General features: G+C 42.9%; 1 protein-coding gene across 1 annotated transcript; it reads left to right on the forward strand.

Annotated features, from left to right (window-relative positions):
* Positions 1 to 8929: 8929 nt before the first annotated feature.
* LOC144888298 (uncharacterized) lies at positions 8930 to 12085 on the forward strand. The gene is made up of 2 exons (XM_078765962.1): positions 8930 to 10996; positions 11512 to 12085. The coding sequence occupies exons 1-2, from the start codon at positions 8990 to 8992 to the stop codon at positions 11515 to 11517; spliced, it is 2013 nt and encodes a 670-aa protein (XP_078622088.1). The 5' UTR covers positions 8930 to 8989; the 3' UTR covers positions 11518 to 12085.
* The last annotated feature ends 1133 nt before the right edge of the window (positions 12086 to 13218 follow it).

The following is a 13218-nucleotide window of genomic DNA, read 5'->3' on the forward strand; positions in this document are numbered from 1 at the left end:
TGTGACTTCCTATATGTCAGTAACAGTAAGTGTTTGCATATCTCTTGTACTTTTAGTGTTATAGTGGTTTGAAATATATTTTAAATAAAAAGTCGACCCCACTGATGTCACGTTTTGGATGACCTTGAGTTTGACCTTGGACCTAGAGTGTTAAAAATTGGGCACAGTCTATTCCAGGGCAAGGCAAATATGTGTGTAAAGTATGGTGATGCTATGTGCAACGATGTAGACATAGTACTGCACACACACAGACAGACAGACAGACTAGAAATCGGCCAGAGACCGAGGACTTGCCGGAATGTACTTTTTTTTTCAGGGGTGTTGGTTAGAAGAGAATCTGATAATATTTGACAGAGTTATTAGTAAAAAACACAATTTTTGACCTTTAGTTTGACCTTTCAAGGTCACTCAAGGTCAAAGGTCATGGTGCCAAATGAAATGTCGTATGTGACTTCTTATAGGTCAGTAACAGTAAGTGTATGCATATCTCTTGTACTTTTAGAGTTATAGTGGTTTGAAATATATTTTAAATGAAAATTTGACCCCCCCCCCCCTGATTTCACGTTTTGGGTGACCTTGAGCTTGACCTTGGGCCTAGAGAGTTAAAAATTGGGCACAGTCTATTCCAGGGCAAGGCAAATATGTGTGTAAAGTATGGTGATGCTATCTGCAACGATGTAGATGTAGTACTGCACACAAACAGACAAACAGACAGACAAACAGACACAAACAGACAGACAGACAAACCAACCAACCAATATACTTGCCGGAATTTTTCCGGCAAGCAACAAACCAAGCAACCAACATACTTGCCGGAATTTTTTCCGGCAAGTAACAAACAGACAGACAGATGAAAAATCGGTCAGAGACCGAGGACTTGCCAGAATGTACTTCCCCCCCCCCCCCCCCATGGAGAGTTCTTTACAATGAGCCATGTCTCAATTTTTTCTATTCAGCACTTTTGGAGATATAGAGGTGCAAAGTTTATCGGTTTTTCCAAGATTGCGGCCGAACCACGTGACCGATGACGTCATCATTATTTGTTTTCTAAACTAATTTATTCCTAGATTATGCTCAAGAAATTTCATCTTGATCGGATGAAGTTTTGTACTTGTCGAATTATGACATCATAATGGAAGCACTCATGACATCATCATTAACATATTTTATTCCCCATGGAGAGTTCTTTACAATGAGGCATGTCTCAATTTTTTTATTCAGCACTTTCAGAGATATAGAGGTCAAAAGTTTTTTCGGTTTTTCCAAGATGGCGGCTGAACCACGTGACCGATGACGTCATCATTATTATTTTTTTCTCTTCCAGTTCATGCCGACATGGCACTCAAGAAATTGCATCTTGATTGGATGAAGTTTTGTACTTGGCGAATTATGATGTCATAATGGAGGCCTTGGGCCTAGAGAGTTAAAAATTGGGCACAGTCTATTGCAGGGCATGACAAATATGTGTGTAAAGTATGGCGATTTTATGTGCAACGATGGAGATGTAGTACTGCGCACAAACAAACAGACAGACAGACAAACAGACAGACAATCCAACCAACCAACGTACTTGCCGGAATCTTTTCCGGCAAGTAACAAACAGACAGATGAAAAATCGGTCAGAGACCGAGGACTTGCCGGAATGTACTTTTTTATCGGCCATTTTGGACAAATATGGCGGCCGAACCTCGTGACCGATGACGTCATCATTATTTGTTTTCTAAACTAATTTATTCCTAGATTATGCTCAAGAAATTTCATCATCATCGGATGAAGTTTTGTACTTGTCGAATTATGACGTCATAATGGAGGCACCGATGACAATCATTAACATATTTTATTCCCCATGGAGAGTTCTTTACAATGGGCCATGTCTCAATTTTTTCTATTCAGCACTTTCGGAGATATAGAGGTGCAAAGTTTATCGGTTTTTTCCAAGATGGCGGCCGAACCACGTGACCGATGACGTCATCATTACATTTTTTTCTCCACCAGTTTATGCCGACATGGCGCTCAAGAAATTGCATCTTGATTGGATGAAGTTTTGTACTTGTCGAGTTATCGAATGACATCATCATAATGGAGGCCTTGGGCCTCGAGAGTTAAAAATTGGGTACAGTCTAATCCAGGGCAAGACACATATGTGGTTAAAGTATGGCGATTCTATGTGCAATGATGTAGACGTAGTGCTGCGCACAAACAGACAGCCAAACAGAGAGACAAACAGATGTAAAATCGGTCAGAGACCGAGGACTTACCGGAATGTACTTTTTATCGGCCATTTTGGATCAAGTATTTCGGTTTTCCCAAGATGGCGGCTGAGCCACGTGACCGGTGACGTCATCATTATTATTTTTTCTCCACCAGTTTATGCCGACATGGCGCTCAAAAAATTGCATCTTGATTGGTTTTGTACTTGTCGAATTATCGAATTATGACGTCATAATGGAGGCCTTGGGCCGAGAGAGTTAAAAATTGTGCATAGTCTATTCCAGGGCAAGACAAATGTGTGTGTCAAGTATGGCTATTTTATGTGCAACGGTGTAGACGTAGTACTGCACACAAACAGACAGACAAACAGACAAACAGACAGACAGACAAACAGACAGACAGACAAACAGACAGACAAACCAACCAACCAACATAATTGCCGGAATCTTTTCCGGCCAGAAACAAACCAACCAACATACTTGCCGGAATCTATTCCGGCAAGTAACAAACAAGAAACCGGAGTGAAAACTGAGTACTCTGAGGACAATAATAATACAGAATCATCATAAGTAATATTGACAAATTTGAGATGTTCGTAAACCATCATGTTTTCGACGGTATTTAAATAACGTGAATGTTTGGTAAAGAGAAAAGTTTGAAGTTTATTTCTGCTGTGTTTTCCCCAAACGCACGGTCTCTTATTCAATGTTTCACAACACATTGTTCAGAGGTTAAACATGGCCATCATGCAGAGACTGCAATCTCAGAGGGTTTACCAGTTACTAAAAGAGTCTGAAGTAGTAAAATTCTCACCATCCTTGAGTGGCCTCCATTGTTCATTCTGCAGATTTTATTTGCACAATAACGCTTCTTTAAAAAAAAAGAAAAAAAAAAGTTTTTGTTCAACCGTTAATATTTCAATCCCCAATGGGGCATCAGCCTGGCTTGGGGGCATATATTTTGGACGTTGTCCGTCCGTCAGTGGATTGTCTGTCCGCACACCTACGCCAGGGATCCGTCCGCAGTCTACTGGAAAATTACTTTCATAAATTTCTTTCATATTTGACATATGCATGCAATAATATCTGGGCATAAGGTACGTCAAATGATTTTGGGATTTGAGCCAAAAGTTAGGCGATACTCTGTATTTCGGAATTTTGACAATTTAATTTTTTACGGGAGGGAATATTACAGGATTGTAATGCGTTGGGGAACCATTATTTATTTATATACATTTTACCATCTTCAGAACCAACACACAACTTTGCATTGCTACCGGTACCTACCACCACTAACTATACATACCACCTTTAAATTACTTCGTTATACAGTACAGTATACACTTTGCAACATCATGACCGACTGCAATATCGACATACCACCTTTAATTATTTATATGCACATTAGCATATCCACAAGCTCCATATTTATTCATTTACATGTAAAATCTACACATCCCATTTTAAGGTGCATTTGGGGGCTGTCTTCGGTGAGGACTTGCCTACTTATTATTGTTATTCCTTATCATTACAAGAAGCACCCACTCCTGAGGGGAGGGTACAAGGGTTTGGTGGGTCTTGTTATGATCTTTATGATTACTAGGACGTGCCCGTACGTGGGTGCCCGTTCCTTGCCAAAAAAAAAAAAAAAAATGTCTTCGCCCATGCATGCATGGGCGTGCCCATGGGCCCATGGGCGTGCCCGTAAGTGCGTGATGTGACCGTACAATGAATGTATCGTCCCGACGCCGCAGCTCGGATGGCGCTGCAGTTAATCGGGCCTGTATCGGCAGAGTTATTATAAACGTGTACTACAATCGATCGTACCTTACAGCGTCTGCTCGCCACGTTCAGCATCAGTACGTCGTCACTATGACTATCCGTAAGTCCGGAAGTGACGTCCTCATTTGACTGTCCGGAAGGTCGCATATCGCAGTTACGATGAATCGCAAATTAGTTTGAATTAGTTTTAAAACATAGTTTAACGCCAACATAGCGCCAACATAGTTTGCCAACGTGAAATAAATGAATACGCTCTCAAATGTGCCGTCCGAGGCAGAGTCTGTTCGCCACGTTCGGCACACGTGATAGCTCGCTGCTCTCTGATTGGTTGAATCGTTTTTTGGACATAGCTCGGTAACTACTTCTCCGATTAATATGAAACCTTGAAAAGGCACATCCTCAGGTCCCCAGCAATATACCTGGCAAGTTTCAAGTATATCGGACCCGTGGTTGTCGAGAAACAGCGGTCACAGACACACAGACACACACACACATACACACACACATACACACAGAGATTACTGGAATTATAGATAGATTAATACCATAGCAGAGTACCCACCGCCCGGCGATCTTGTAACACGTTTTTCTGACACATCCCTTTATTTGGGTGGTGTACAGGCAGCAGACCGCTACTTCAATCGCTCCAAAAATAAAAAAATTACCATGTTTGTGTACATGAAGCAAACGCATGCGTACTACTTACATGCATAAAATATATCGTGGGTATATAGCTCAGATAATTCCAATTGTACCCCCCACAAAATGAAGAAAATGCCAACATGGGTGGAAATTATTTTTTCCAAACTTGAAGGAATCAATTAAAACTTCAGGAAACACACCCTTGAGGTATCCTGACTAATTCCTGAAAGTTTCAGCTTCCAATGTCAAATCATCTCAGAGAAGTGGCTGAAACATACAACATACAAGTATGTACAGTCACGTGAAAAGGTAAGTACACCCCATGTAAAGTTTTGACTTTTTCAACATATTTCAACAGACAGCTATTTGATCTTCATTTCCACCATACTGATAGATAAAGGTGATATAATAAAACAAATATCATGAAACATTCACATTTTGTAGTCCATTGTATAATTTAAATAAACAAAAATGCAAATTTCGCATGTGGAAAAAGTAAGTACACCCTTGGCTCCAATAGGTGGTATTGCCCCCTTTGGCAGAAACAACCTCAAGTAGGCGTTTCTTATAACTGTCTACCAGTCTCTGACATCGACTGGGAGAAATTTTTGCCCACTGCTCCACGCAGAATTCTTTCAGCTGTGCGATGTTTGAGGGGTTTCTTGCATGCACAGCTCGTTTCAAATCCCCTCACAACATCTGGATGGGTTTTAGATCCGGGCTCTGACTTGGCCATTCCAGAACCCTCCATTTCTTTCTTTTCAGCCATTCCTTGGTGGATTTACTGGTATGTTTAGGGTCATTGTCAAGTTGCAATGTCCACCTTCGGTTGAGCTTCAACTTTCCGACAGATGGCCTCACATTATCCTCAAGCACCCTCTGGTCCAATGAAGAATTCATAGTGGATTATATGATGGTGAGCTGCCCAGGCCCTGATGCAGCAAAGCTGCCCCAAACCATAATATTTCCACCACCATGCTTTACAGTTGGTATCAGGTTCTTGTGGTCAAATGCTGTTTTTGGTTTTCGCCAACCATGTCTTCTGGTACTGTGGCCAAATAGCTCTACCTTTGACTCATCTTTCCAGAGCACATTGTTCCAGAAGTGCTGGTCTTTGCCTCGGTGTTCATTGGCAATCTTTAGTCTTGCCCTGATGTTCTTTCTAGACAGCAAAGGTTTCCTCCTGGCACACCTCCCATGTAGATCAAATTTGTGCAGCCTCTTTCTAATGGTAGACTCGTGCACTTTGACATCAACAGTGGCAAGAACTACCTGTAGGTTCCATGATGACATTCTGGGGTTCTTGGAGACTTCTTCCAGCATCTTGCGGTCTGCTCTTGGGCTGAACTTGCTGGGGCGGCCTGGCCTGAACAAGTTGGCAGTTGTTTGGAATCTTCTCCACTTGTAGATAATCTTCCGGACAGTCGAATGATTGATTTCAAATTGTTTGGAGATCTTTTTAAATCCCTTCCCAGACTCGTCGGCATCTATAACCTTCTTTCTGAAGGCCTCAGAGAGCTCTTTTGATCTAGGCATGGTGATGCCGCACACTTCAACAACAAAGAGCAAACCAAACTGAATGTCTGAGGCTTAAATAAGACAGGTTCCTCCAAGATCCTCTCTAACGATGTTCTGATCATTTGCACCTGAGCTGGTGCACCTGATTCTAATTTTAGGTATTTGAAGTCGTGATAAATTTAGGGGTGTACTTACTTTTTCCACATGCGAAATTTGCATTTATGTTTATTTAAATTATACAATGGACTACAAAATGTAAATGTTTCATGATATTTGTTATATTATATCACCTTTATCTGTCAATATTGTTGAAATGAAGATCAAATAACTATGTTGAAATATGTTGAAAAAGTCAAAACTTTACATGGGGTGTACTTACTTTTTCACGTGACTGGATATATACTTTCCCTCCATTATATTGTTGTGAATTTTGGGGTAGGCATATATCGATTTATGTAGATCTGAATAGGTATCATGCTTCATCTGTCGAGTTAGAACAAGATCGATGTCATAAGTTCTGTGTTTATCCCGGTTTGTCGGATCAAGTGTGTACCTATGATCATACAAGGATGATCGTGTGTTAAATAGTTGTAGGGACTAAGATAATTCCCCTGTGTGTCAGACCTGGTGATCAATCCATTGTCCCATTTGGCAATGCACTCTTATAGACACTTAGCTAGGCCCTTAGCTGTACACATTAATTAATTTCCCTCTCCCACAATAAAACTTACAGAACCACAGGCAGAAAGCCAGGTCGGGGCACCGCCGATGGGGCAGCAGCCAGCTACATCACCAGCTGGCATAGCAATACACATTGACCAGGCAGGCTGAGAGCCACGCCCAGGAGAACTCGTGATTGGCCAGGGGAGGGGCAAGCAAAGAGCAGGCCACTGATTGGCAGAGCAGGGAAGGACGTGTGATTGGTCGGGGAAGGGACAAAAAGCTTCCCCGTGATTGGGGGTAAGGAAGGTGAAGAAGCGACACACTGATTGGCCACCAACCGATGACACCACGGCCAATCAGGGCGGAAGGTGCAAAACCACTACCTAGAAGGAGGTCACTGATTGAAGGACAAGTGCCGGTGACGTGAGAAGGCGCGAAAGACCACCAAGAAACGACGCACTGGTTGGGGGAGATAGAGAGTGACGTCAGAAGACGATCGATAAAACCACTGGCAAGCTGACATTTTGCCCTTCTCGTTCTTGGACTGATCCTGCCCGGATCTCTCTCTCTTCCCTTTGCCTCCTCGTTTTGGCTTCCTCCCCGTGTGGACCTTCCTTCTGCCCTTGCTTCTCATTCCCATTTGGACTTTCGCGTGGTGGACGTTGGAGAGACGGTGGAGTGACGATCGTGGGAGCGGGGCCTGCCGGGCGGCGTGCGCTGATTAGCGGAGCGCGCGAACGAAGCGGACTGAGGCCTCCTTCCCACCGAGCACAGAGCTGCGTCCGGACGTGAGTTTGGAGCCTGACTGACATCACACATCCAGACAGATAAGACGCACCACAGAACACAACACGACGATTCTTTTATTTGAATATTCCTTCGTCCGTGTATTTGAAGTGAAGTGTGGGAGCACTCCATTGGAGGGGTTTAGGTTTAATTGTCGCGTTTCCTTGTTCACGGTTCCATTTTATAAATATTTCTTTTTGGACAATAAATTCTGTGTTCGTTCATGATTTATTTATTTGCACGTGAAGACTGCACGGGGCCGACAGGTAAGCGCGGCATCCTCTCCCAATCCCCCGGCTCGTGTGTCGATCCGCCATTGAATTGATTGTCGTCTCATTAAGCTCGATTCCATCCGTGGACGTTCTGTCCTCACAGAGCGGCCACACGACAATATGTAGATTATTATTGTTATTGTTTTCTACTAGGGCATTGCCCGTACGTGGGTGCCCGTTCCTTGCCAAAAAAAAAAAAAAACGCTACCCGTACGCTCTACCCCGCCCGTACGCCCGTAAACAAAAAAAACAACGCTCTTCGCTTCCGCCCTTCGCTCTGACTGAATTGGGAGAAATAATGCGCATAAGAAATCGAATTACGTACCGTAATGGCGGTCAGCTCGTAACGCGCTCAGCTCCGCTCGTCTCACATCGGCCACGCCTACGCAACAAAGCGTTCTGTGATTGGCTGCCGGAAGATAAGTCGTCACTGTCCGGAAGTTCGCAAATCGCAGTTACGATGAATCGTTTTAATTTAATCGCAGTTTGAATTCGTTTTAAAACATAGTTTAACGGCAACATAGTTTTCCAACGTGAAATAAATGAATACGCTGTCAAATGTGCCGTCCGAGGCAGAGTCTGATCGCCACGTTCGGCACACGTGATAGCTCGCTGCTCTCTGATTGGTTGAAGCGTTTTTTGGACATAGCTCGGTAAGTACTTGTCCGATTAATTTAAAACCTTGAAAAGGCACATCCTCGGGTCCCCAGCAATATACCTGGCAAGTTTCAAGTATATCGGACCCGTGGTTGTCGAGAAACAGCGGTCACAGACACACAGACACACAGACACACAGACACACAGACACACAGACACACAGACACACAGACACACAGAGATTGCTGGAATTATAGATAGATGACGTCTCAGGCTCAGAGGCACTTGCATCACATCAGGAGATGTGACTATTAGTAAGGGAAACAAATGAAAATCTGTTAACTAAATTGTTACCAAAATATTTCTTCACCAATATGTTTGTAAAGGTGTGTAATAACATGTGTTAAAATGTTGAAGGTCAACTCCCGTGGGAAACCCAGAAAAAAAGCTGTTGAATTCGGGTAGCGAAAAATTATTTTCGAGAATTTTTATTTTTTTTAATCGGCCCTTAAGTAACTTATGAGGGGTCAAATAAGGGTTTTTCATGATTCTGAGTTGATTGTTAACATTTATATTTCACCACAGACACTCCTTTGTGGAAAAATAATTTCTAAATATATCTCATTTTCTACTTTGCAGGACATGGAGTCCAGCAATATGGATGAAGACGTTACTCCACCTGTGCTCAATTGCTTCATCTGTGCACGCTCGGATACACCAGCTGAAAGGCTAATACAGGCAACTCCAAAGGGATACTCAACTTTATTGAAACAAGCAGAAACTGTCGAAAATGTTACTGTTGTGGAACGTATGAAGGAGGCTCAAAAGGAAGGAAAACTGAGGTACCACCAGAAGTGCAAAAATGATCTGTACAACAACTTTGTTGCAACCACCAAGAAGTCAGCTCAAGCATCAAAGGCAGAGAAAGAGTCATCAAAGTTGAAGAGAAGACGCACTACTTGTGAGTTCAGTTCATCAACTGGCTGCAGTTCTAGAAGATCACAGTCAGTTGACCTCCTGTATAAGGATGTATGCATTCTTTGCAACCAACCAGCCCAGCTCTACAAAAATAATCCAGCACAAGCTAGAAAGAAATACAGAGTGCCAGATAATTTGACTGCAGATACACTGAAGGCAAGCTTGCTGAAGACAGCACGGAGTCGCGGGGATGACTGGGGCACTGAAGTCACTGGACGCCTGGAAGGGATCAACGACTTGGTAGCAGAAGAAACACTGTACCATTTGCGATGCAAACTTATGTTTGCGAGAGGTGACAGTTTGTCCAAGACTGATGAGGAAGGAAAAAGGAAGAGAGGACAGAGGAGTATTGATGAGGAGCGAGAGGCAGTTTTTATTGAATTCTGCGAATGGTTAGACTCAGAATTAGAGCATGGGGTAATGAACATGGACCAAGTCCATGAAAAGCTGCAGGAGTTTGATCAGTCACCAGAGAAGAGCCTTTCTTATTCAAAGCATTGGCTAAAGATAACACTTCTAGAGAAATACGAAGACACCTTGTATTTCACAACACAGGAAAGAAGGGCAGATGTACTCTGTCTCAAAGATGGCACCGACAATATTCTGCGAGAGCATCATGCTAATCTTGACCATGGAGATGAGAAGACTCAGATCATAAAGACGGCACTCAAGTTCATATCCAATGATATTGCCTTGATTGATTTAGGTCCAAAGTCATACCCCACCACACACAGTATGACTGACATCGATAGTCAGCTGACACTTGTTCCTGCAAGCCTTCAGATGTTCTTGAGACCGATTGTCAAGACAGACGAAAGAGTTGCCGTTTGGGGGCAGAATTTTATTAAGGCCTGTCGACCTCGGTCTGGAGTATTGCCACACCAAATGGGGCTTGCCATACAACTTGATCATAGATTTGGGTCAAAATGGATGCTCAACAAGTTCCACCGGCTGGGATACACTGAGTCTTACACGGAGACACAAAACTACAAATACTGCTTCCTTAATAGTAGGAGTGGAGATGATGTTCCAGATACTTCTGGCACTCTTGACACCATTGTGGAGGAAACCGATGAACAGATCAATGATGAGGTTGCGGTTGATGCTGCGCTTGAGGATCAATCAGTGATGACAGCCAAAGTGCCAGCCAGTGAAAGTGAATTGTCAAGTAATGATCAGGTGGTCTTTATGGAGGTTGGGGAAACAAACAATGCAGTCACTCAGTTTGTTGGAGACAATATAGATTTAAACATTGTCTCTATTCACGGAAACACTCCCTTTCACTCAATGGGTTGGATCGAAGTCACCTCTCCGGCACCACCTTTGCCAGATCCACAGACAACAGCAGCTTTCCCCCGGGTGAAGTTGAAGGCACTCGACAAAGCTAAGATCCTGAGAGGAACTGAAGTAAAGATTATTCCATTTACGAACAGGAAACAGATAGGAACGAACGCGATCATGTTTCTCCCCCTCGCTGAGCTTTCCTCCTCCCTGGCTCATGATCAGCCACTCCTCACTCCAGGTGACACACTCTGGGCAGCGGGGTGGGTGATCAAAGCCAACGATCCTGAGTTCCCACACTCCACCTGGAATGGCTGGATGAAGAGAATCCATGCTAATGATGCAAAGCAGAGCACACAGATCGAGTTCCTCCCAGTTATTGAAGGAGCCCTAATGACCTCAAAACCATCTTCACCACTCTGAAAGAGTGCATACGGCGCGCTGGGGTCGCTATAGTGACCTTTGATCTTCCGATTTGGCTGAAGGCTGTGAATATAATAAAGCAGGCAAATCTACCCGTCATTTCAAGGTTGGGTGGTTTTCACCTGCTGAAGTCTTATCTTGGATCAATGGGTAACATCATGGAAGATTCTGGACTACTAGATGTGATCCAGTTGATCTATCCTGGAAGTACGACAGCCAACCACATCATGGATGGAGGATGTTTTGACAAGGCAATCCATGTTCACCTGGTACTGCGATTTTCAAGTACATTTACCATGGACGAGATACTACATTGGGTGAAATTCGGTACAACATGTTCTCAAGGAAGGCAGCGGCAGGAGTGATCAAACCAGAGACTCTACCTCCAACAGAGGGTGCAGCTGCACAACATTCACTCCGTGCCTACCTGCAGACCCGGGACTGGATCCTTCTACAGAGCATGTCTCTGAACCCCAGTGACTATGGATGGACAATAGGTGTGCATGGGTATGAGCCAGTTCCAACACTGGACCCCACGGCTCCTGAGGAGCTATTGCAGTTCACGAGCTGTAATTGTCATGGAGATTGCAGCAACCGGCGATGCAGCTGCAAGAAGAATGGGGTCACGTGCATCTCGGCCTGTGGAGTCTGTAATGGCATTACATGCAGAAACTGCAGTCATGATGTTGTTGAGTCTGAAGAAGACATAGACAATGACTGTTGAAACTTCTGACATTGTGAATGAGAAATAACTCTTGAGTATTATATATGTATGTGAAATAAAAGCTACTTTGTGTGTAAATGTAAAAGTGAAAATATAAATGTTAACAATCAACTCAGAATCATGAAAAACCCTTATTTGACCCCTCATAAGTTACTTAAGGGCCGATTTAAAAAAAAAAAATTCTCGAAAATAATTTTTCGGTACCCGAATTCAACAGCTTTTTATCTGGGTTTCCCACGGGAGTTGAACTTCAACATTTTAACACGTGTTATTACACACCTTTACAAACATATTGGTTAAGAAATTTTTTGGTAACAATTTAGTTAACAGATTTGTGAAATATCTCATAAAATGCCCTTGCTATATGCATATATTCGATTTCCAAGTACCCGGTACATTAGTAGACAATGGACAAAACATAGTTGGTGCAAGTTAAATATCCCTTGGTATCCTTCAAGAAGAGTCGGTGAGCCAATGCCAGCACCCTTCCAAATTCCTGCCCTAACCTACAAAGGGCATTGCATCAGCAGCACAGCCAATGATGCTACCCCGCAACATTGTGCTGCATTAGAAAGAAGATGATGGGACCAAACAGGCTAAACATAAAAATAAAAAAAACATTCGCAGTCAGCACCAGATGGGTCACGGCACTCAGCTACAGCACTTTATTAACTGCAGGCAGCAACCATTTCACCAATATTTTGTGCACAAACATATTTCCATCTCCTTTTAAACGGTATTGCAGTGTATATTACATGTTTCTCTGATATTGGTAAACTATATCACATTTTGTCATATTTCTGCCCAATTACCATATAACATACAGACCTGTTTTGCTGTGTGCCTTGCCTTTGGGTTTGAACTTTATATTAATTGTTAAAATGCATCAGTTACTTTTGCTGGACCCTTTATTACAATTAAATACCCTTCACCCGGTTGGAAGTAATCAAGTCCACAGTCCATTGCATAATGGCTCGAACAAGCAAACAAACAAACAAATGAAAAATCGGTCAGAGACCGAGGACTTGCCAGAATGTACTTTTTTAAATCGGCCATGTTGGACAAATATGGCGGCCGAACCACGTGTCCGATGACGTCATCATTCTTTGTTTTCTAAACTAATTTATTCCTAGATTATGCTCAAGAAATTGCATCTTCATCGGATGAAGTTTTTTACTTGTCGAATTATGATGTCATAATGGAGTCACCAATGACATCACCATGAACATATTTTATTCCCCATGGAGAGTTCTTTACAATGAGCCATGTCTCAATTTTTTCTATTCAGCACTTTTGGAGATATAGAGGTGCAAAATTTTTCGGTTTTTCCAAGATGGCGACC

The sequence above is a fragment of the Myxine glutinosa genome, chromosome 11 (genome assembly GCF_964187855.1).
Source record: "Myxine glutinosa chromosome 11, kmMyxGlut1.1, whole genome shotgun sequence".
Classification (NCBI taxonomy): Eukaryota; Metazoa; Chordata; class Myxini; order Myxiniformes; family Myxinidae; genus Myxine; species Myxine glutinosa.

Bases quoted from the DNA above. Each gene is read 5' to 3' on its own strand.
- LOC144888298 (XM_078765962.1), top strand. From the start codon at position 8,990: ATGAGGGGTCAAATAAGGGTTTTTCATGATTCTGAGTTGATTGTTAAC.